We start from the raw sequence: 26418 nt of genomic DNA, 5'->3' as shown, positions 1-26418 counted from the left end.
CCTGGACTTGCAGTGGTGGGTGTTAATGGGGATGGAGGGGGGCTCTCAACTGCCAACCAGATGGACAACCAAGCCCTGTGTATTTAGGGAGATCATATGGGATAACCTTGCAAGGACAGATTGACATTTTGCTGACAAAACAAACCAACCCTGTCTCGCACGCAAGTGGCCCCCTTTCGAATTTCACCCGCACTCTCATGTTCCGGGCGTACAAATGCTTTGAGTGGTATTTGCTTACATTGGTCTTAAGGAAGTTATTTCAGCATGTGTTAAGCACTCGGTCAGGAGCCATAACAATAAGAGGATAGTACAAAAAGAATCTAGGATTACACAACTCCTAGACAAACAATGGCAGCGTCGGTGACCTGTGTAAATGAGACAACCTTGAGCCGTGCGGGGGGCAAGTTAACTCATTTTCTGCGTCATACACTGGGATTTACCTTGATGGTTTAAAGCCACAGGTTGGGATGTACATCCAAGAAGACTTGAGAACGTCATCATCTGTTTAACTCAATCTTGCGACCTTGTTTATTGCGTTAAAAGCATTACACTACTTATGAAAAGATCAAGTAGTGTATATCAGCAGCAAACTAAAGTAGGTCTTAGAGTTGTACATCTAAATCTATTACGCTGGATTTATGTTAGCTAGTAAAGGAATCACACCAGATTAGATTCCAGCATGTGGTGCCTTTTCTGTTCCTAGTCAAAATAGTCCAGTCAGTTTGGGAAAATGAGTCACGGGAACAAAACATTCTCCGCCATAAAAGAACAGAGTAAATATGATTGAAATGATCAAGACTCACTCTGCTCTGTTCCTTAAAATTGTATCTGCAACAATCTAAACTTTACGGCCCATGAACTCCCTCCCACACCTCAAATGTACATTATTGATACGCGTTACGCGTTACACCTTATGTTCCAAAATACTGATAACAATTCTTCATAAGCCATACAAGTGATACAATATCAATAAAATAGGTACAGATGTAAGACGATGTATCACACTATATACAACAGAACTTCGTATATAATAAGGAAAGATCTACCAACAAATCCAGAAGGAGCGTTGGATCTCATAAGATGAGACATTGTTTAACAATAAGATATTATTATTATACAGCTGAGAACTATAGGAGAAATCAAAAGGGAGGTATCTAGTTTATTGGAGTCTGGCATGATTTCATGAAGAAAGTAATTAAAGAAAGTCGAGTAAGCAAGTCCAATTCTCTCACCCTTTCTTACAGCTGCTTTGTGTTTTAATGTCGCTCCACAATGGTCTGTGGTACATGTGTGGGACACCAGAATGTTGTGGTGACATCTGTGTGTGTCTGTGTAGACTCAGAGACTTGAGCGCAACATGTGTCCCCTACAGGGGGGCGATTTGAATAGAACATAGTTATTAAAGGGGTATTCCAGTTAAACACTTTGTGAGTCACCAGAGGCAGATTGGAACATAACCTTTTTTTGTTTATGGGTGGGTTAACTGTGAAATTGTCACCATGGGGGCCTTCTTATTTCATATGTGTTACTCATTCAGTCTCTTTTTCAGTGATAGTGATTGTTGGAACAACAGAATTAATATTTTATTTCTGTGTAGTTTGAATGAAGCGCATTTGACGCATCATATTACCGTTTCTGTTGACGGAGTCTGGTGGCTTTGAGGAGAGCATGTTAAATTGTTTAGTATATAAATAAACACGACTATTTTTATCAAAATCCCTGTTGATTTGATACATTTTCTGTTTACTTAAAGGTCCCATGTCATGCTTTTCTGGTTATGACCCGTCCCCTTCTGTGTTATGAAGGTTTTTATGCATGTAAACGGTCTGCAGAGTCACAAACCCTCAAAGTACATCCTGTAGCGAGTAAAACTCTAACACAGAAAATACCTCCCCAAAACGCCTCGTTGGAGATACGTCATTGTCCATTTGATTCTTCCGGGTACGCATGATGTCAACCGTACCCGGAACGAAATGGACCAATCCGTGGAGCCGTTATGTTACGTCCGCGGAGCCGTTACGTTAAGCCCCCGCTGATTGGTCCAAATTGACCAATCCACGAACTTCCTCACACACACACTCAGTGCAGGCAGCTCTGCTGATCTCTCCTCCCTGGCTGCAGGCTGATAACAGACAGTTGGGATTGCGGCGAAATTCTCTCTGCAGACCCATTCTCACAGCGTTTATCAATCTTTTTCTTACTCAATATCAAGCCACACTTATTGTTTTTACTTCGGCTGTGACTTTGTGTGTGCTCAGGATGAGTTTGGCTGTGTTTCGCTGTGTATCGCTAAACAAGGAAACCACACCTCCACGGAGCTCAGCGCGACTCACAACGTCCCGACCAATCAGAGCACACTGTGCTCACAGGGAGGGTGGGGGCTGGAGCTACTGGAGCTACAACGAGCCGTTAAAGGCAGAGAGTGAAATTCAGTGAATACACGTAGTTTACAGAGATGCTGTATGAGAAACCAATGTAAGCTTGGAAAATTGCACAATATAAATCTATTCTAGTTTGGGTTCCCAAAGTGGGGGTCGCGAGACCCCGAGTGGGGGTCGCGAGATGATTACAAAAATAAAAATGGAAAATTAAAAAAAAAAAGATTAATTTTTTTTATAATTTAATTTTTTTTTTAAATTATTAATAATAACGTTTGCATACACATTTTCACGGGCGGACTAGCCATCTGTATAATTTCCCCGCAACGAGGCTCCCCCTTTGACAATCCACTAGTGCAGTGTTTGTGCGGAAAACTGAAATTAATTCACTAGCACCCCCCCCCAGTCTCTGGCACTGTTATTTTGGGGGTCGCGGGCTGAAAAGTTTGGGAACCCCTGTTCTAGTAGACCTCAACAATGGAATTATGATCAGTGGAAATGGCCATGACATGGGACCTTTAAACTAACTTCATAGCAAAGGGGACTGGATTTGGCTTGTCCATCCGAGTGTCATGTTTCCATCTTAGCCAATCAGAGCTTTAGCCAATATATTTCCCGTGAATAATAGTAATAATAATAATTCGAATGAATGCCTATTGTAACTTTTCCTACTTTAGATCATAAAAGCAAGATGTTAGTGGGTGGTAGTGTTTTTTTTGTCCGTTTAGAAATGGGCTAAAGAGTCAGAGTTGAGCACAGCAGTGTCACTCTTGGCTTAATGCTAACATGTTGGTTCAAAGTAGGTTTAGCTAAGCGTGTTAGCATGCTAAAGTCTGCTGATCAGTAGGTTACCAAACGAGTACAGCTAGGCACTAGTGAATATCTTCAAAGTACATTTTTGACAGTGTGATTGCGTAAAAGATGGCAACCCGTTACAGGCTAAGAAGTACTTCTTTTGGCAAGTAAACTCGGGGGTTGTCATGTTTCCGTTTCTGCCAATCAGAATTGACAAAAAGCCAGATGTGAGTGGGTTTTATGTCCGTTTAGAACTAAAGACTAAAGAGTAATAGTTGAACACAGCAGTGTCACTCTTAGCTTAATGGTTACATTCTGATTCAAAGTATGTTTAGTTGTGCGTGTTATTATGCTAACATCTGCTGATTATTAGGTTACCAAAGTACATTTTGACAAAAAGGTGACATGTCTTTTTCACAGGCTGAGAAGTACTTCCTTTGAGGAGTTTACTGTCAACGTCCTGTGTTAAATTAGTGGGAATTCCTCTAATTAAAACATTGATTAAATGCGTTTATTGGGGTCAAATGTGACTTGGTCTTGTTGCCCCGATCTTCCTGTAAATCTCTCCGGTGTTGAAACAAAGATGAGCTTACTGAGTGGATTCAATCCTGTCTCGTCATCTGACGAGGATAGAGCGAGCTGCTTGAAGGTCAAAGGCCTCTTAATCTCCTATGACTACCTTTATTTGACAATTAAGCATGTCAGAGAAGGTAAGCTATTGTCAACAGAGGACATGTCAAGAGGTAAGCAGGTCACTAACAGCCTTTACCTGGGCTTTAACTGCAGAGACGTTGTAATGTAATAGAATGTCCTGGGAGTCGGAAAGACAAGCGGATAAACAAACAGCACAGCAGAGAGGCAAACACAAAGATGAGACAAAGGAATCCTCAACATCACATGGTCGCGAAGATGGTTTATGTCCAATGTCTAACCCTTCTCAGTTTGATTACACTCATCATGTTCAAATGTATGTTACCCGCAGAGATTCTTGCCTGTGCTATTTTTGTAAAAGGCCGTTGCTCGGGCTTGTCTCTGACGATCCAGCTCTCTCCAGCTCTTTCTTGAACTCTCTCCATCACTCACACGCACGCACGCACGCACATACACACACACACACACACACACACACACACACACACACACACACACACACACACACACACACACACACACACACACACACACACACACACACACACACACACACACACACACACACACACACCTCTCCCTTTCTCTGTCTTTCCCTCCCTACCGCTCTAGCCACATTGCCACACTCACTTTTCCATGGCCTCTCATTCCCGAGTTCTCTGCGAACTAAGTAAATGAACGACACAATCCGGAAATAGTGTTCCAGCCGGAGATGGTGGGAAGGAAAATCCCTTGACTGGTCCTGGCAGGAGGGTGGGAGAGAAAAGGAAATGGTACTGCAGCCATTCAACACTTCAGACAAAGCTTTTCACAAGACTCTCTCTTAAACTCCAAGTCCTTATGTAATTTCACTCCCAAACAAAACTGTTTGGTAAGGACATTTCTACTTCTGTGCGCTAACATAACAGCGTTATAAGACACCGCGTTGGCAGCTTCACGACATGATCGTTGAGGTTAACTTATCTTTAGCCCGAGAGGTCAGAGATCAACATTAAAAGAGGGGCAGATGTCTCTGAGGAGCCTGGTGTGGAGGAGTGGAGTTTGGCAGAGGGGGGGGGGGGGTGCAAGGTGAAGACAGGAGGTGTGCCAGCAGGTTAAAAGCAGGGTCAACTCTATATACCAGGGTGTTATCTGGATTCCTCTCCACAGCTGCCAATCACAATCATACCACAACGACCCGTCCCTTGCACTTTTCTTTTTAACAGGATGGTGGTTCAGTGTGTGCACTCTAACATGCTCAGGAAATGTTTCAGCTCCCTTGAAAAACCTCGTGCAACGGCCTCTTGGTCAGGGTGGTAAAATGGTCCTGCATTTGTCGGAGGATGTGGTTAAAGAAGCTGTACTGGTGAAGCAACACCGATCATTATAGATCAGTATAATTAAGAGTATTTTAAATGTGCCACTGTAGGATAAGCAAATAATGCCCTGTCACGCATCATTAGTTACTGTTTAACTTGTCGAATGGCAAACAAATGCTTCGCTGACATTTCCTAAAGGGGAGGAAAGCCTGCGTGAGTACATCTCACTATAACAGTCAGTAACATGAGATGGGGAACCACACAACCGCTAAATCAGTCAAATGGGAGGCCAGAGTCACTGTAATTTGGGAGAGAGCTGGTTAACCACTCCTCATAATGGATGGTGTTTCTGTTTAGCCTAAGGCGTTGGAGCTGAGGTCATATGCAAACAAGGCACATCCAAGGCCTTGGCTTTAACACAGTGAAAAATGCTTCCCTCCACTTGTTCGATCACTAAACTACATTTGCATAAATATCATGCAAATATTAAACAAAAAAGGTAAGTTCCTAACTGCTTCTATTATTAAAGTCTATGGAGAAATGTTAATATTCTACTCATTTTCCAATGCCAAAATGTTTGCAACACTTTCATCTAATGTACTTTGTGTGAAACAAACTGTCTCACATATTTGTGAGAAATATTTGATTGATTTGCCTTCAGGACACATATTTAGTAACCATAAAAAATAAAATCATCCTTATTACCATTCATTTAAAAGGAGAAATGTTTCTTTTTTCTGCAACTTACTTGCACCTTTGTGTGTCTTGCACCATTTTATAGCACTCTATTATTTCTTTTTATTTGATGTCCTAGTATAGTATGTTGCATCCTTTGAGGAGCCTGGAACTTTTATTTCTATTGCTGTAGCCATAGTACATATAACAATAAAGCTTTGATTATTTGAGACATGTCATCTACATACTGTAGATACGGATTACCACACACACCTTTAGACAAACATTAGAGCTGATACAATAGTCTATATACTCAAAGACACTCGATACCTGAAATGACATTGAATCAATCAGCAGCTATTTTCATAATGGAGTAATCAAGCAAACAATGCCAAACACTAGCTTGCTCCAGCTTCTCAAATGTGTATTCACTACCTTTGTTTCTGAACTGCTGGTCTGACACAACAAGCAATGTGAAGACATCACTTTGGTTTCTGGGGAGTTGTGATGCACAATTAAGAAAATAATCATTAATTCAAACGCTTGTACATGTCGTCGTCATGACAGCTCTACTGCACCCTTGCATCTTTTGTTCCTACATTTTATTTTTACGTGAATGTCCCTTTAAAGGATTACATCATCGTCTTCGCTCCTTTTTTCCCTCAGCACATTTCCCAGTGTTCAGCCTTTTCTGCCCAGAGACAATTGGTTAAATCACCGGTGTATAACACTGCCACCTCCTGATCCACGGTTCCATCGACACACCTTTCACTGGCAGGTTTAGTCCGTCATGATATCATCCATCACACCTCGGATCAAAGTGCTAAAAAACAAACTGCATTACCGTATTGACGGCAGTTTTCATTATCACATGACATAGTGCCTTTGTGGTAAGAACATGTACAGCAGATGCTTTATGTTCATGAATCCACTATGAGAGCTGATTTGGTGCTTTCAGTGTGTGCTTCGGTGTTCATAGTGCTGTTGCGGCATCTAGTGGCAGAACATAAGAAAGAAACTCTTACTGTTACTCCATTATCCATAAACTCAAGGACCAGTCAAACTGTTCCCCTCATTGTAAAATGCCTGTTGCTTCCTGTTTGTGTTATTTTTTTGGAAGTTGCTCAGTAGCTCTTTGTGTTGCCAACCGGGTCAGTTGACATCCACGAGTCTGTGACTTTAAGAGGCGCTCGTTCATAACACCACTACACAGCTTCCATGAACACTTAATGTCTCTTTGAAAAAGCCCCATGAAAAGCAAATGCTGGAGGGAAGATTTTTCAGCACAAAGAGATGTTGTTTGGCCACACAAAAATCCCCTTCTGAAAATATTGCACGAGCTTTTAAATATCATCAGTAATAAGCAGAACAAAATTAACAAACATAAGTAGGCCTGCCATGACAAACAATAAAGAATATCATTTACATTTTAAGACCCTCTTATACAACTGATATAATAATGGTAATTATATAATAGCATAGTAATTCAAGAGCATGATCTAGTTAAACATTTAAGAATGATCTAGATCAGGGGTGGGGAACATTTTTCCTCTCAAGGGCCATTTCAATTTTTACAACATCCTTCGAGGGCCGTACAAATGATTGAACTCAACGTCGGCTTAAAAAACTCATATCACAGCCCATCCATTTCGCGTTTCTTTCATGCTGTGCAAAGAAAAAGCAACCTCTTAATCCAGATATTTGACCATGACCCGCGCATTCATGCACCGTGGCATGACCACCAAAACAGAAAGACATGGACACAAGATGTGTGCAAATGTATTTAGTTTCATATCCATGTGGACATGATTTAAGTGTGTGTGTGTGTGGGGGGGGCGGATCTAACCTCATCTAGGGGGGTTTGGGGGCATGCACCACCAGGAAGATTTTTTTTAAATGTTGAAGTTAAAAGCATCAATCTGGTGCACTTTGAGAGCAACATGAAGAGATCTATGGATACATCTCTCAACACCCATATGAAACAGAACTGCAAGCAGATGTTTTTCTTTATGAATATTTTACAAATCACTTCCCTTTTAAACTGTATTCTTGTTTATTAATAACAACTTTTTTTTACTGACATATTAGTATTGTATACCTGTTTAATTTATTCTCTTATTTTTCTATAACTATAATGATCATATAAAGATGTGCCTTTACCTCACAGGTTGGAGAAAAAGCTTCTTATATTCGTTAGCATAGCTAGCTAACTAGATGCTAATAACAACAACGTTATTGACTGTATGATCAGTATGACAGATGAACAGATCGCCACTGGGCTTTCAACTAAAGACACAGCCACGCAAAAACTGCGGCATGTGTACAGCTCCTTATGGGTATTGCAATTATTGAAGTCCCAGCCCGGAGCCGCGTTCTGGTGCTCTACGTCTACACTACAGGCATCAAAAAATGCTTTCAACGCTTCGCCCATTCACTTGAATGGGGTGACGTAGAAGATTTTTAATCTTCGCCGAACTGCATTGTGGGGAGCATGGCATGGCTTTGCAAGCATCACGAGCATCTATCGGCATCAAAAGTTGAACAATGTTCAACTTTTGAGGCTCGATGCTTGGCATCAGCCAATCAAATTCCGTTTATGCAAATCCCGCCAGTGCAAGCTCAGCCAATCAAACCGCGTGCAAGCTGGGAGAGCCAGACCGCAGTTCATTTCCTCATATTCCAAACGAGATATTACGGTAGCAAATCACCCGGTTCTTTACGACCGGAACTATTTACCGGGATACAAACCGGAGGAACCAGGCATGGAGGGAGGTGGCAGAGACAGTAGGTGAAACTGGTCGTTTTTTCGCCTGTTTGGAGAGTTTATATCCAGTTTACTTCGTTTTAACATTGCTATTGCTTTGTATGTCGGGGGCGGGAGATTCATGTGATTGGTTGCTCGCAAAAAATCGCCAAGCTTCAGACACGCCCAGCTCCAAGATTTTTTCATGCCTGTAGTGTAGACACTCCTGTCAGACGAGACATATACCACGTGACGACACGTTAGGCTCGTGTTGTGTTCAAGGACCCTGACCTTGGCCAGGAAAAACAGGCACTCGCTTGTTTAATTATTTTGCGGTCTAGATTTCTTGAATTTTTTTCTTTTTTGCGTGTGTTTATAAATTACCTCGAGGGCCGTACCAAATGGTCTCGCGGGCCGTATACGGCCCGGAGGCCGGAGGTTCCCCACCCCTGATCTAGATCATGTCTATATATAGCGCGATATGTTCACAATTCAAAGTTTATCAATTTGATTAATAAATATGGTTCATTTCATGTCGTCAGTAAGTCAAAAATATCTACATTCATTTATCGTGTGAAACAACACCCATAAGCAAGCCTGTCATTTACACTTGTTGAATGATTTATTGTCCCAGAAATATATCTGCTACCTGTGGACGATAAATTGATTACGTCAAAAACTGATTGAGGATATGACCATATGACTTACGATAAGTTAAAGGTCCCATGACATGCTTGTCCGGTTATTACCTCTCCCCTTGTGTGTTATGTAGCTTTTTATGCATGTAAACGGTCTGCAAAGTCACAAACCTTCAAAGTACACCCTGTAGCGAGTAAAACTCTAACACAGAAAATACCTGTCTATGCTGCCCCAGAACGCCTCGTTGGAGATTTCTCTTTTCCCATTGTTTTCTTCCTGGGTACAGTGACGTGCCCATACCCAAATGGACCAATCCGTGGAGCCGTTACGTTACGTCCGCGGAGCCGTTACACAGACTCAATCTTTTCTCAGCTGCAGCTCCGCCGATTTCTCCTCCCTGAGATGGTGGCACGCGGCGAGGCTTTGAGTTTGTGTGTGAGCACACACACAAACTCACAGCCAGACTGCGGGTGTGTGTTTGTGTTCGGGCTGGGTTTCGCTGTGTCTCGCTGTCTCGCAGACGGCCACTGGGCTCATAGGGGGGGGGCAGGAGCTCCATCAAGCCTTTTAGGACAGAGAGTGAATACACATACTATACAGAGATGCTGTATGAGAAACCAATGTGAGTTTGGAAAATTGAACAGTATAAATCTGTTTGAGTAGACCTCAACAATGGAATTATGATCAGTAGCAATGGCCATGACATGGGACCTTTAATCATTACATTTTTTTATTTTGATAATGTTAAAATGATCTGGGTCTTGAGAGTCTACCATACAAGTAATCAATAACGCAAAAACTCATGTTAATATATTGTAGGATAAGTCAGTAACGTTAAAATTATCGAAGTCATGTCAGTATATCGTCAGTAAGTTAAAAACGTATTAATTATTTAGGTCATGTCATTATATCGTAGGATAAGTCCTTAACGTTAAAATTATCTAGGTCTTGTCAGTACATGGTCAATAAGTCGATACGGTTAAAATGATTCAGGTCATGTCACTATATGGTACAATAGGTCGATAACCTCAAAAGGATCTACAGGTAGGTCACATCCATGTATCGTACAATAACTTGGTAACGTAAAGAGAGGACATTTACATTTGTTACAGAGCCAAAGATTGCTTAATATTAAGAAGCATGCATAAAATATTTAAAGATGAAAGTAGAAATTACACAATTTAAAATTTACAAAATATGCATCCAACCTATTTAAAGGTACATTCATGATGATAATCACACTTTTGGTCTAATGATATTTCACTTTCCTGCACATTTGATTATCTCTGGGTTTTTTACGTCACTAATTCAGGAAATTAATTCTGTGTGAAACAGGGATTCTTAAATCTGGCTTTAAGCTCACACGTCTAAAGGTAGCAAAGCAGACATCAAATATCTCATGTTATTCCTCATGGTGATGTTAGACAATGTAAAAATTAAGGTACATTAGTCCTAAAAAAATAATAAAAGCTTTTAGTTAACCTGGAGCTAATTCTATTCATACTTTTTCTGGAAGTTTCTGCCTAAATATTTTGCAACCAGTTATTCTTCTTGCCCTTCTGTTCCACCTTGTCCCAACTGAAGCCCTAAAACCTCATAGAAAATAACTGTCACTCACTCATTATGTGCCAAAACAAGCTTCAGAACAAATAGTCTTAAAAACAAACTTTTTTGAATATGTACTTTATTGTAAACAGAGCTCACAGTATTTTGCCGCCTATTAATGCAGGCAGAATTAATGAGGCTGTAATTCCCAGACAGCCAGGTGGTAACGTTTAAATGCTTCAAAATCAGCAACATAATTACCAGCACAGCCAGATGTGCCATACTTAAAGGTCCCATGTCATGGCCATTTCTACTGATCATAGTTCCATTGTTGAGGTCTATTAGAATAGATTTGCATTGTTCAATGTTCCAAACTCACATTGGTTTCTCATACAGCATCTCTGTATAGTATGTGTATTCACTCTCTGTCCTACACGCCTTGTTGGAGCTCCTGCCCCCCGCCTCCCTATGAGCCCACTGTGCTCTGATTGGTCAGCTCGCCCACTCTGTTCTGATGAGTCCACCACTGTTACAGCGGAACATCAGTGTTATGTTTTACAATGGCATTTTTTAGCAACCAGAAAATGACAACAGTAATGACAAACAGATGAGAATTCTGCGTGGGGTCTGGGTGCCGTGTGAAGGGGGGGTGCTGAGGGGGCTGCAGCACCCCCATCTGCAAGGCTCCACTAGCACCCTAACCCCCAAACAATTTCTTTATCCAACGAAGCGTTCTTGGGCAGCATAGACAGGTCTTTTCTGTGTTAGAGTTTTACTCGCTACAGGGTGTACTTTGAGGATTTGTGACTCTGTAGACTGTTTACATGCAGAAAAACCTTCATAACACACAAGGGGACGGGTAATAACCGGAAAAGCATGACATGGGACCTTTAACAACTTATTTAATTCACAAGGGATCTTTCCGCAACTCTTTTCCCTCCATATTGGAACAACCTGTTGAGTTCTAACCTGTCAAACTGAATCATTGAGATCAGCTTGTTTCAATATTTGTCAAACTGTAGTGTTCATTCATTCAAACAAACAAACCTTTATGTAGGCTTTTGAATCAATTGAGGGAGACCCTTATTTTTTAATGACGTTGGGCATGAAAAAAGACATAAAACATCATAAGATTATAATATAGAAATATAATCATAGAAAACAACAAACAATATCAATTAAAAATACTTACAGGCTTAAAGTATTGAGTTTTAGGTTTATGTGGGGAGAAATTCCTTGAGTCTATTACACTGTTATATTAAAAGAGATATTCAAATCAATTTTAGAATCTGAATTTATACCAAAATTAGGTTTTTCTTACACTGGCTCCATTAGAACTAAACTATTTACATAAACAAGAGTAAGTTTGCAATACAAAAATGAAAATAAAATAACATAAAGATACTAATATATACATACAAAGTTAAAGTACAAATGCTGAATTGCACAGTTTAAAAGGGTTTGGGTTGATGGTGAAGTCCAGTGCCAGTAAATAAACATCATCTGTCATCTGGAGAAAAGCAGTAGTTTGACTGAGGAGCCATGTTGCACACACACAGGACTAACAATGAATTAAGAACAATCTCTCCTGCAAGAGGCAGACATTATGTGTTGGATACCTTGATTGTGAAAATGTAACTATAAGCTACACATACTGTACAGTGTACAGTATGACCATTTAAATACAGGGATATACTGCTGCTTTTATGAGTTCTCTGAGTACAACATCATCTTGTAGTTTGGGGAACTTTTCAGATTTTCCAAAGTGTGCAGAAAGTTACACCAGTGTGTGAAAATTAAATAACATTATAAAAAGAAAAGATCAAAAACTGGTTTCCTGATATTGTTTGTTTGGTATTTTATTCAAAACATTATACTTATTTTTCAATGAAGTGATGACACCTATATTATTAAAATGATTGATTTATTAAAGAGTTTATTTTACTAGAGAGCATATACAGCTGGGTAGCTGGTACATTTCAACAAGGGAATAGAGAGATGAAGTCCCGCCCATCTACTTCTGACCCATGGGACCTTATTTCGGAAGTAGATGGGCGGGACTTCGCCACTCTATAATAAAGTGTATGCTAACTTATATAATAAAACATGATAAATGATTAGTTCATAATAGTTTGTGTTAAGTAAATGAAGTGGAGTAAAAACTGTTCTTAAGAATATTACTCATAGTACTAAATGTAGTACTTTCCACCACTGCTGATGATGAGCTCTCAATAACTCCATCAGTAGGTGGCGGTATAGAGCCACACACAGTAAAGGGATTTACAGCACATAGTAATCCTGTCAGCCATTATATATCATCCATCGTTTTTATTATCACCCTGTATTTAATCTATATGAATATAATACAGCTTGGTTTATATGTTGAGGAATAAAACATAGCCCAACCCACCTGGAAGAGGCTTTTTTTCACTTGGTACGTTGGACATATTTTCTCAAAGATATTCAGAATAATCTAAGTCCATTTTCTTCTTGGTTATGTCATTTAGTATACTTTTGAGGTACTTGGAACTTAACTGAGTCTTTTATTTTTATGCCACTTTTTAATTCTATTACATACATTTCTGAGGGAAATAATGTACTTTTCAGTTTACTAGAGATATGTGACAGATTTTTTTTACTTGAAAGTTACTGTTATGCTTTTGGGGGTTTTCCCTTTCCTGTAGTGTGTTCTAGGTTTTGGTGCATGTAAATGGTCTGCAAAGGATACAATCCCAGAGGGAGTTTCTCTCCACACATTCTTTGTTTTAAAGAATTTTGAGATCTCTGCACCTGATCGAACGACACAAACTTGGGGAAAAGGCCCTGGTTTACATGGGTTATTGTAATAGCTCTTCTCACAGTTTTTTTTACAAACCAAACAATGCAACAAAAAAAAAAAGGAAAAAATGATTTGCAGAATAGTACAGAATCAAAAATGGTTATTAGTTTCCGTCCAATACAATATATTTAGTCAGAAATGCAATGATATAACAGACAGTCAAACAGAGGAGAAACGTATCCACCTTTTATTTTTCATATCTTAGTACATTTCCTGATTAGTTTACTTTTAAGTAACAATTTCCTTATATGACTTTTATTAGTTACACAGTGTCATTTTACAACCTCCCTTTACTTAAATAAAAGATCTGAATACTTCCTCCACCAACAGAAGCATTCATGATGTATTCCCAGTTTCCATTCTCCCCTGTACATCTGAAGCACATTTCCAAACATGAAGTCATCCTGGGCCAACAGTTCTCCATGTGTTTGTTAATCCTGCTTGTTGTCGCCTCTGACCCCTCGATGGCCTCTTATGTAAGTAGCAGGTTAAGAAAAGCATACGGGAGCAGCCCGTGGTGTATTGCCAGGTTAGGTAAGCTCATTATCAGTTGCTCCTGGATGCCCAACAACAGCTACAAATAAACCGCAGTGGGGAAAGTAAATCAAGGAAGTGATGACACCAGATGAAGGTGTTTCCTAAATAGTCTGGATTTCCGGGTTTAGAGCATATCTGACTCAATTTACTCAAGGGCATTAAGGCTTATACTCTCTATGCATACAAACAATATCAAGTAACCTACAGATGAGTGTTTGGGTCCGATTACACACTCTGACACTGTACCTCACTGACATACAATAGTCACGGGACAGAAACATACCATGTGGTTACAAATAGCATCAGGGTTTTTATTATTTGTTCATCTTTGAAAACGACATGACCTCCACAGCAGAAACGTCTACCCCCAACACTAATACATACACACACTCACACACGCACACCACGGTACTATCCTCTAACTGCCTTCCCCCATCTGTCCATCCCCTATCAGTGAGGCTGAGTCACTCTGCTCCAATAAGCAGCTATCAAAGCAGCCATACCATAGCTTTTACTAAAACATACATTTTTTCTACCAAAGCGTAACACAGTATCAGATGTAGGAAATGTTTGTCCTCTGCCACCCTGTCTTTCTCCCGGGCGGAAATGCGAGTCATGATTACAGCTGACAGTGTGTTCTCTGCGGTGGTAGACACACTGTCGTCCTCCAGTGTGACACACATTTCTAACAATACAAACAAACTCCCAATTTGCAGTTACATGGCAGTTAATAAAGAGTGGTGCATGAAAAGGTCCTGACACTGGAAACTACAGTAGTTAGCATATTAGCACATATTAGCAACTCAGCACTTTTGTCTCAAAAACAAGTTTTGAGATTTGCACGTTTTGTTCTACGGATTGAATACGTAAGGAAATACCACACTTATAAATACCAACACTTTTAGGTGTTTTTAAAACTGAATTTGCTAACTAGTGGCTAAAGGACACAACTAAAAGTCATTGCGCCAAACATAGAGAGTGAAGCCATGCATTATTTATTTAATTAATAGCCTAACATTAGACTATTATATTAGTATACTTGTTAATATGTGGAGATTATCCTTCTCAACAAAACATCTAAGTGTCATGAACGTGTGCTTTTCACATATCTTTTTTTCTGCAATATTCTGAAATCCAATGGAAAATCCCATTGCTTTCTTTCATGGCAACCCTTGCAATGCTAACTTCCGGGAAGACTAGTTAGCATCACACAGATTGTTGCTGGAAATGAAGTGTTAGGTAAATATGATACTCACACATTCTGTTCAGATAATCTGCAAACCACATTTTTCTGATCCATCAGCTAAAGCACTGTGTCTGTATTTGGACTGCATCCACTCTAATGTATCCAATATAACACTTGGCCCCTTTCTTGCTCATCCTTGGTTCCCGTATCCTGGAGGCAACCCGTAGGCTCAACTGTCGCTCTTATCTTCTTCTCCATTTATTTTCCCTATTTAGCGCTACTGTTCAAAAATATGTCTCTTTTGATTAGTATGTTGTTTCCAATTTCATCTCTCTTTAAAGCTCCTAAATATATCAAGTCTTAAGTATGTTTCAAATATTCCTGCATGGATAAGCTACAGTAAAAGCAATTATTAGCTAACAGCTAAAGCTACGATTATTCATTAAGAGTTTAACACTTAAAATCCAGAATAACAAGCTACTCCAGTAGGAGTAGTTTGATCAAATATGCAACAACTGTTATCCCATTCTGAATGAATTATTTCTATGTCACCATGACAAAAAACAAGTTTGCTTGAAATGTGGCAGAAACTAGGCGTCTCTACACAGTTCCTGTGGAAACGTTTAATTTAGTTGAAACTGATTGAGAGAAATATTTATCTTTTGGGCCTTTTAGTACAATAGAGGGAAAAATTGACTGATTTGAGTCAAGCTGCATTCACATGATACGCGGTAACACAAGTCTGCGCTGACATTGCTTTTGTGTTTTTATGGAGAATGCAGTAACGCCCGACTCGTAGTCAGCACTAGCCTCGGCATCGCTCGAAAATTGTCGCTGAGCGCTGCAACGAACGTTCAAATGATTGAGCTTTGACCTTGACACCGCTGAGCCTCCGACGCGCAACAAATCAGATGTATGTAGCGGCGCAAGCTGGCAGCGGACGAAACAATATAAACAACTACTCAACTATCTGTTTTCAATACAAGACCCTGAGCTTTTTATTTTACTATATGCTCATGTGCATTAATATTCATTGTTGGTTGCATGAACACAGTGATTTCAATACCACTAGTAGTAGTCTGAAACTCCAGAGGGGTACTTGGACACCTTTTCCCCTTTATGATGAACCATTTACAATATACATCTGTTGAATTTGCATGTATTTTTGACCTGACTTCATTTAGCTCCAGACAATAACTTTGCTTGTTATCTTTGCTGTCAATTGCTTTATATTCTGTTATCACTCAGAGACTTCTCTTCTCAACACTCAAACCAAGCCAAAGCATTACAAAACTCCCCTCCCTAAGAAACCCAAGGCCTCTTTATCAGGGTTTTTAACTGTCGCTCTCTCAAGGACAGAATCATGTGTTTAACCAACCCAACCCCTATTCAGTTATATCTTTTTTTCAGTCTATTCATGATTTCAACAAAGGACTTAAGGAGACTTAAGGGTTTCGAAGACAGCACCTGACCTCTTATTTGTATCCTTTTATGTCTGTGGTTGAGTCATGCCTTTTTCAAAAAGATATCTCTGCTGCTCTCTGTCCTGGATATATAATAGGGGACCAAGATGTGCTACGCTCAATTCAAGTTACAAGTAAAAGTCTTGCAACATCTTACTTAAATAAAAGTGCATAAGTATTGGCATCAAAATAAACTCATATAACAAAAGTTTAATAAATCGTTATGGTAAAAGTCTAAAGTAGCATGAAATACAAATATAAAAATACTCAGGTAAAGTACGAATAGCTGAAAATTGTACTTAAGTACAGTACTTGAGGTAAATGTACTAAATTCCACCAGTATATAAAATAATAATAAATAATTAATATCATATAATATAAAAAATATAATGAATAAATAATATAAATAAGTAATAAAGGGCATACAAAATATAACATATAATTATACAAAAATAAATGTTTAGCTCACATATGAATATATAACATCAAATATATAATATTTTTAAAATGATATATATACGCTTATACGAAAAGGTGATGAATCACATTAAAATGATTCTGCAAAAATGTACAAATGTATTTTTTTTTTAAGAAAATGTACATTTAGACACACTGATTAAAATGTTGGAAATGTTTCAACTCTTATTTTCTTTCCTTAATTCCATGCAACCCATTTGGTGTGACCTTGTATAATATGTATGCAGATGGCTGTGGAGTGTCTGCTCAAGGCAAGCCGAGAGGTGCTGAGGGGACAGCGGCCATGTGACCATGGCTGCAGGGATTGGCTTAGTGCAGATGTGACATCAGCAAGCCTCCCACTCCCTCCCTCCCTCCCTCCCCTCTCTCTCCGCCTCTCTCTCTCTGTACCGCTCTGCTTTTTTCCCCTCCCCTCCTCCTTTCCTCAGCATCCCCCCTCTCAGAGATGGCGTGTGTCGGTGCTGCTCGGGCGGCTGGGGCCTAACGTGCGCTCAGAGAGGACACCCCCTCCCCATCCCCCGATTTGCTGCATATTCCTCTGGTTTCTCCTCTCGACGTGTCCTGCACCGCCGCCACTGCTGCTTCTGCTCTTCCAAAGCTCTTTACCACCCCACCTCCCTGTGCGGGTGTCTGGGAGTCGGGGGCCCTCGGGGGTGGAGGGGAATCGTGCTTCGCTGGGGGAGCTGTGCGGAATTAGCTATGCCCTACCCGAGCATCCTTTGACCGGCTGGATTTCTCCATTTCTGCGCACCAGGGGGGGGCACCACGTAGGATGAAAAGCAGCAGTCATGATGCAAGGTAAATCATCAGTGCTCTTCCTCCTGCTCCTTTTATTCCCCATGGTTTCTTTTGCGTCCTCCTCCTGCCCTCTCGTGTCCCTGCTGGGGCCGTTAAAGCTCCTGAATCCCGGTGATGAGATCCGTCGTACCGTGAGGACCTTTGAGTCGAGCTGCATGCATGACCGGTGTGACAATATCAGTGTGGGAGCGTGGCGTTGTTAGTGACACATTAGGAGAAAACGCAGGTGATAGTAGAGGTGTGGATTTGTAAAGGAAGAGCAGTGTAGTCCTGCCTTGCTAATCTCCTGCTGTGTGTGTTTACACGTATGTGTGTGTGTGTGTGTGTGTGTGTGTGTGTGTGTGTGTGTGTGTGTGTGTGTGTGTGTGTGTGTGTGTGTGTGTGTGTGTGTGTGTGTGTGTGTGTGTGTGTGTGTGTGTGTGTGTGTGTGTGTGTGTGTGTGTGTGTGTGTGTGTGTGTGTGTGTGTGTGTGTGTGTGTGTGTGTGTGTGTGTGTGTGTGTGTGTGTGTGTGTGTGTGTGTGTGTGTGTGTGTGTGTGCTCCCTTTAGTTACACACTTAGTCATACAAATACATGTTTCAAAAGAACAGGAAGCGGCACTCATTCAAACCTCTGCTGCTATCAGAGCTTAATATAATATTCCAATCAATGCCTTGAACCATGCCTTTCTTTAGTGCTCATGTTGCATTAAATAAAGTTACAGCTGCTGTTGCAAAGTAAACAGTAGTGGAATAAACTCGGATGGAGGAGCTGAATCATTTATCCAACCCTCCATGACAGATGCTGGGCCCTTACCATCCATTAGTGCCAACGTGGTAATAGAAGTTGGCTATTATTAGCAAAAAGGCCTGCAGTCAGCCTGCCATGATATAGTACTCAGTTCTTGAGCTATACAACAGCACACGTGTCACATGCTCATCTTAGCCCTCGTTAGCTGCGTGGCTAAGTCCACTGTGTACAGTAGGCTGTCAGGTGTACTTAGTGGTGTTATCTGGACGCAGACATGGAGTGTGCAGAAGGTTACATGACAACTGTTTTGTTTATGCAGCATATTATAGAAAAGCTACATTATTTTAAACATACTCTGAACAAGCCTGATAATGTTAGACTACATAGTGTACAGAAAGGGATGTTAGTCTTTGATCAAGCTTGTGCAAATGACCATGTTTGGAACTGTTTACACTACAGTGGTTTGACATTGATTCCATAATGCTTTTTTAAATAGATTTGTTATGTTCTGCCCCAAAAACTAACTATCATACATACTTTACTCTAATGGCTCCCCCGCCTCATGGTTGGTTTGTTCTTAACCGACTAAAAGAGATTTCTTGAATAGATTCATAATTGTTTTACACAATTTTTATGACGTATTAAATATAAAAACCTATTAGGACATCTTTGGCAAACACAGATTCAAGGTGATACTTTTGCATGGATCTGTCTGTAACTTTTGTATATAATGTTCAACAGATCTAGTCAATTGAATCAATTAAGTGACAGAATCGAGGTTATTATTTTAGTGGAGGACGGCCCAAATGTTGTCCATTTAACCGAGCATGGCATTGTTACCAATCTATTCAGGCTGCCTCTTGATGCAGTTAATACCAGGACTGTATGAAAATCAACTTGTCAAAAAAGTGCAGCCTTATGGATAGGTGATCCATTCCAGGCAACACTATAAAAAGAAATCAATCATCCGACCACACTGTAAAGACAACTAATTGGACTGAAAACCAAGACATCATCATGTGTAATATGAATGATATTACATGTACAGGATTCATTGGTATAAGATATCAGTAGGTGGTGGTGCCACTTGTTGTTTTGTCAACTACAAAATAAGTGGCTTATTCTAAAATGTAACACTAAGGATACACAATAATTTTGGCAAGTCATTGGCATCAATTGGAATTGATTGTCATTTCCGATATCTGCACAATTCCTATATCCTACATCCATATTTCAAAAATATCCAACAATTATTAGAATAAAGATCCAAACAGATAATAAAACTTTCCCCATTTCTAGGTGTACCTTTAAACAAGTTAAGTTACGTTTCCTTGGGATTGTTTGGAACTAGTTTTTCCCAACCTTGGTTGATTGGTTTTGTCTTTCCTCCGTAATTCAAAAATATTTCTATATGACTGGTAACTGAGGCATAGTGTTGTTAGGCTGTCAGTGTTGCTATAGCAGAGAAAGGTGTGTAAAGAATGTTCATACCTATGCACAACTGACAACCAGTATCAATAACGTACATCTTCCCACGCTGGTTTGTTCAGATATTTTTTGAGACTCCATTATCAGAGATTTAGTAGTCCGCTGCTGACAGTCAGAGAATTGAACTTTAAGTATAATTTATTACCTTAAGATTGCCTTAAGTCAAAATCCACATTTCTTCTGGAGCTCTCAGTGTAATCTAGTAGCCTTCACCTGCACACACTGTTTGTACTCCATCTATTGATAAAGGCCACCAGATGCAGCTGAATGCTCTTGAAGAAATTGACTTCCTCTGGAGCCTTCTGTCAATAAATACTACAAGATAATGCTAAGAGAAATCTAGACCCTTGATAAATGTTTCTCAAAGCAAGAAAGTTGGAGGTCATGAAAATGATTTCAGTTTTGTAGCAAGGCTTTTGGGAAACCAACAGATGTTTTAGAGACAGTGTGCAGTGTCAGTTTTGAATGAAATAATTCACTTTTTTCATGATATTCAGGTTTCCCTGATACATTTGAACATTCACCAAAAGTGTACTTGAGGTTTACCATGTGAAGATGAATTTTATGCCAAAGTGAAAGTGATGCGAGTATATGTACGGAAGATTATTAGGGACAGACATAGAGGGCTGAAACGAGAGGAGGAGGACATTCTTGACAATTGAACATTATTCTCTGAAAGAAAATAAGATAAAGGTCCTTCACCTCTCAAAATGTCGGCTTTCAAATTTGGGAAGTTTTTTAGCAATTTTCTGAAAGCATAGAGGCATGCATTTGAAACTCTAATTTGAAAATCAAATTATGTTAAAATTGTAAAAATATAGTAATATCATTACCTCATTCTTTAGTAAAAAAGCACCAATCTCAAGTATGTGCCAAAATAACAACAAAATATTCTAGATCTTAGCAAAAATATTAAACAGAAATATTGCCCAACTTGTCTCGCAGTATTAGCACAAATAAGACCCAAACTGAACTACAGCTAATATCCTTAGTTACACTGTTTAACGAGAGTTGTAGGGCTCTCCTCAGGCACACTTGGCTTCTAAAAGCAGCAGTTTACTTTTTCTCCCCCAGTATGTTTACTATTCTTTTAGCAAGTTTGTCACATATTAAGTTGAGCTTGAATATCTATTTTGACTCCTTATCACACAACACACGTGCAGGTTAGGAGTGGACAGAAGGCTGGCTGTTGAGAGCTGTCTCCACTGATAAAGGTCGTGATGCAGGAGTAATCCGTGCTATTGAGCAGCCCGGCTAGCTGCTAATACATCACAGGTCCTGACACGTCCTTCAGTACACTGGAGAGCTTCCTCCCAAGTGAATGGTACTGAGCACCAGTCTTCCCTTTTATAGAATGTATTCTTATCAGGGTTTTAATCTGTGTGTGTGTGCTGACTCAATATTTATTTGATTTCAAATTCAGTTTGATTTAATTTTCAGGGCAGGACTACATATTAGAAAAATAAATGAGCAATAATGTATTCTTGTTTTCAAAAACAGCCCACAGGCGGCCTCTGAATAGCACAAAATGTTCACCACCCAACTGTCTGTCACACGTGTCCCTGTTGCTCTTGTATGGATGTGAGAACCAACTGTGCTCTCTTGTAAGAAACATGTTCCACACCGAGCCAACGCATAAAGAAGAGAGAATACTACTCAGATGATTTTATTTTCTTGCAGTGTTTTATACTTCTGATCAACTGTCTTTTTGTTATTTAAGGTGTCAGACGAGTAAATGTTTAATACAATCATATTTATTTTGACATTCTTAACCTAAGAGAATCAGGAATATTCTCACTTGGAACAACTCGGCTTGTTAGCCTTCTTAGCCTCTGTTGTTTGTGTATCCACAGAGCAGGACAAACAGACAAACAAACAAACAGACACTGAGTAGCCATTCAGCTCTATTTGACAGAGAATTCTACAACTCTCAGACCTTTTTGAATCATCAATGTCAAATGGTGTCAATGTCTAATCATCTGCTTATTTTAGCTACACTAGTCAAAATGGAAATGCCTCTGTTTGTGCTCAGTTGGTCTTTCAGTCCATCACCTTGGTCCATAAATTATTATTAGGAAGATTTCCATAACAAAATATACAAACATTTGTGATGTCCAGAGAATAAATCATTCATCCCTTTTACTATTCATCTAATGTATCTACCTTCAGCTAAGCTTTATTAGGCCTACAATTCAAATGTTAACATGCTAACACATTAGCAAAACATTCATATAGACATGGTTCACATCTGTAGGTTAGCTTGTTAACATGCTACACTTGTACCACAAAAATACATAGTAGATGTCTGGATGTTATCATTCTAACACGATAAACTATTACCACATCGATGCATGGTTAACAGCAGACGCCTATATTAGCATGCTAACACATTAAAGTAATACCTCAACAATGCATGCTAAACATCAGTGTGAAGCATGCTAACACACTAAAGTAATTCAACAACAATATAAACCTCAGTATGTGAGCATGCTTGGTTAAAAAATCTGAAAGTTTGCATGCTAACTCGCTTCAACTAGCTTCTGCTGCTGAATGCAATCTTTTTAAATGTTACTGATTTACATCAAATGTATCTACACTCTTTTAAGATGTAAATATTGTTGCAGACTAAAATCACAAAATAAATCAGCTTTAGCTTAAGAGATATTCAAATGCTTTTGTCAGACATAAAACATGTAAGTACCACTGACCGGTGTTAACCTCATTTCAGAGGTGCAGTGCATGTGTGACATAGGTTGTTCATTGACACCACAAACCAGCATCAAAAACACAGATGAACTATTCGACTATAATTCTACATAGACATACCTTGTTCTGCAGAGATCTTCATGCTCTGCACATGTTGAATGATTACTCGTCTGTTGTCCCAGCCGTCCTGACTCGCTGCATAGTGCCAACCGTCTGTGCTGCAGGGGTCTAGTTGGCACCCAGTTTGGCTGACTATGGCTGCTATAGTAGATCTTTCCCCCACTCTGCCTTTAATCTCGCTAATGAAGTGGACCCATTGATCAATGTTTGTTTGTTTAATTCAGACAGGGAGGGGACACTTTAGAGGATTACGTTTGCGCTGCTTCATTTTACTTGAAGGCTTTCTCCAGATGATGTTTGTGTCCCGAATGGATTTGTTAATTTAAATCATCTTATTGTGGTTACTGGTTACTGTATTTCCTGCGTATCCAACAGGACAGAATCATCCTCAAGTTACTCTAAATCAGCCTGTTACCCTTTGGTGTTATTTACTTTTAAGTTCATTGTAATGACAAGACTATTAGCTTTATATTAGGCTCTAGACCAGTGTTTCTCAAAATGTTTCATACCAAGGACCACTTAACCATAATAAAACACTTGTGGACCACCTAACTCCACAAATATCCAAAATCACATCGTTTTTCTAGAACCGATTACAAATCGCCTGAAAATGGTACAAACAAGTGACAACATGTGTGATGAAGGTGTTGCGCTGGGCTATATCAATTAAACTTAAGCCCTCTCCATTGCAAAGATATTCCCGCGAGAGTGCAGAAAACTTAAATTAATTGATTTATTTCAAATGTGAAATTTTACCAATATACACACTTTGAGAAGCACTGCTCTAGAGCATTAATTTAATTCTTCATGATGTTGTTCTCCCACTTTCTGCACTAGGACTCAAAAACAGAACCAGAAAAGCCCTGGGCTTAAAGAAGAAGGACAGGGATACGGATGGAACGTGAGTTTGCTCAGACACAACTAACAAGCCGAGTTTACAACCGTCCAACTCTGAAAACAGAATGGGGATGAGTAGGGCTGGGTATCAAAGCTCAATCATTTTACCGACTGAAATATGTCTCTACCATTGAGTATATAACTTTGCCAAATACAGAATGTTTTGCATTTTTTGTATTCTCTAAAACAATATTTTTTTATATAATTCAAAATGTTGCCAATTTTAGTCAATTTTGTTAAGGCAAGGTTCTTGTACCGATGTTTTTGGTTTGACAACATTCACATTTGAGACTGTTTTTGTTAAATGAGAGAAAGGGATATTGTAGAATAACATGATTATATCTACGAAAGTATAATCAAATCATTGCCAAACCTAAAATGGTGTTTTCCTAAATTGACATTTTTGTCCTTTTGTCAAAACAGGGGTTCACCTGACAAAGAAGGAAGCGGAAGCGGAAAAAAAGGAAGTGTATGTACATTTCACATAGTTTTCTAGTTTGTTAGGTTCTTTTCTCTGTTAGTCTGTCTTCTTCTCAGTGCTTTTCAACAACAAAAATCATCCAAATACAAAAGTGATATTGTGATATACATACTATATCCATTGATTCAGTATTTTACAATGCAACTGTTACTGCCTTTGGAGGATAGCTTCCATGTATTACAACTTGCTTTACGTAGTTTTTGGCCACGGCATGACTACCAAGTCTGCCAAAGCACGAATCTTGAAAAGTCAGACAATCGAACATGTCATAAAAAGCCAACATTTAATTTGAACCACACTTTTTGAAAGTAAAAAGTTAGTAAATAAAGTATGTAAGCACAATTGATCATTCACACTGACATGTTTATACTAACTTCTCTTTTCATTATTCTCTCTTTGGTCCATTTTGTAATTAGAAAAAAGCCAATGGAGCACCCAATGGTTTCTATGGGGAGATTGACTGGGACAGATATGTAAGTCTGCGCAGCTTCTCCTTTTTTTCAATATTTCTTACCGAGCACACTTGCAATTAGTGTCACATATATCGTTCGGTTTGATATTACTGGGTAAACGTTGCAAATAGAGTGCTAGCTGCATATTCTGTGAGTCAGCAGGAGCTTCCAGCCAGACTTTTGTGAAATCTGACCCATATTTATATGCAGAGCAGTTCACAGGGAAGAGTTTAGCGACGCCTCTGTGACTGTACATTGTGTAACAGACTTTGTCCTCTCTCTTTTCCAGGCCTCTCCTGACGTGGACGACGAGGGCTTTAGCCTCCGGCCCGGGGACGAGGGCGATGATATCCTTTGAGGAGAGAAGAAGCAGTCCTGGGACTCTTCTCTTGCAAAACTATTGACCTGTTCTGCTGAGTGACTCCTTGGACGAGTACTTCCCTGTATTAAATAGGCTAGATCAATAGTCCTTCACTCTCTTGCCACATCACATGTGTGTGTCCTTGCAGTTGCAAAAAAAAAAGAAGAAGAAGGGCAGCCAGACTACAGTTTTGGTTCTCTGCCCTGACCTACATGACCCGCGAGTTTATTTTTTCTGTCATTAATAGGGAGTAATGTTATACCATCTCTATGGCAATGGCATGTTAAATTGTTCTTACTGTGGAAAAGTGGCCTTTAAAAAATAAACAATTTTTCCTTTTGGGGGTTTTCCCTTTCTTGAAGTGTGTTATATAGGTTTTTATGCATGTAAATGGTCTGCAAAGGCTCAAATCCCAAAATTACCTCCAGAGGGAGTTCCTCTCCCATAGCTTTTTGAACATTTAGGCATGGAAATATGTCACAGTAGAGGCAAAGACTACAAATATGAACCTGCATATTTGGATACTAGGGCCCCTTGAATCAGAACCTGCTGACATGGTTTGGATTCGGATGCTTGGACAGAAACTTTGCAGATTCATGTAAGGTCAGGCCAGATTTGTGTAGCCCCACCTTGGCTTTAATTGAGCACACAATCATCATTAAGATTGACCGCATGTTCACTGTTTCATCAATATCTTTGCTCATGTAGGTGTCAGTGGCTTTCTGTTTGAAAAATAGTATAAACATTTGCCCAAGAAGTATCGTTTGGAGTTTCATCAACAGCAGGTGTAATACAGTTAGTAAGATACAGCAGACTGAGACACAGAGCAATCTTATGCTATTTTAAAATTCTGTACAAGAGTGACTAAGCCTCCATCTGATGTTACTTTGTCCTTGACAAATGTTCACCAGTTTCCAGAGGAAAGCACTTTTTCTCCTCCAGCGACTCGGAGGACGATGAGGAGAACAAGAAGAAGTTCAAAATCAGGATCAAGCCGCTGGTGGCGGACAGTGCCAAGTGTGTCCCCTCGTCTATGGACGAGCTGAAAGCCTCGGTGGGGGGCCTGGCCCTCTCTCCGTCTCTGGTGAGCGCTGCTGATCAGAACCCTTGTTCTGCTACACAGCACTGAAGGTTCATGACGGGTAACAGCTGTTAAAGTCT

At 39.7% G+C, this 26418-nt stretch overlaps 1 protein-coding gene across 6 annotated transcripts in view; it reads left to right on the top strand.

The window, feature by feature from the left end:
- The window catches only part of LOC307020601 (SH3-containing GRB2-like protein 3-interacting protein 1), a 69995-nt gene that overhangs the window by 21863 nt on the left and 21714 nt on the right, over positions 1–26418 (top strand). For 2 of the 6 annotated variants that reach the window (XM_079652062.1, XM_079652063.1), the window contains exons 3-7: positions 23904–23967; positions 24387–24432; positions 24861–24917; positions 25186–25243; positions 26166–26341. In XM_079652062.1, the coding sequence (XP_079508188.1) occupies positions 23904–23967; positions 24387–24432; positions 24861–24917; positions 25186–25243; positions 26166–26341 (401 nt within the window). Of the gene's footprint in view, positions 1–17654; positions 18025–23903; positions 23968–24386; positions 24433–24860; positions 24918–25185; positions 25244–26165; positions 26342–26379; positions 26400–26418 lie in introns of those variants that run through there. The other 4 variants (XM_079652061.1, XM_079652064.1, XM_079652066.1 and 1 more) reach the window with 4 other exon arrangements.

This window comes from Notothenia rossii (genome assembly GCF_949606895.1).
Source record: "Notothenia rossii genome assembly, chromosome: 9".
Lineage (NCBI taxonomy): Eukaryota > Metazoa > Chordata > Actinopteri > Perciformes > Nototheniidae > Notothenia > Notothenia rossii.
The sequence above is the reverse complement of the archived record's forward strand: the minus strand, read 5'-3'. Positions and strand labels throughout refer to the sequence as shown.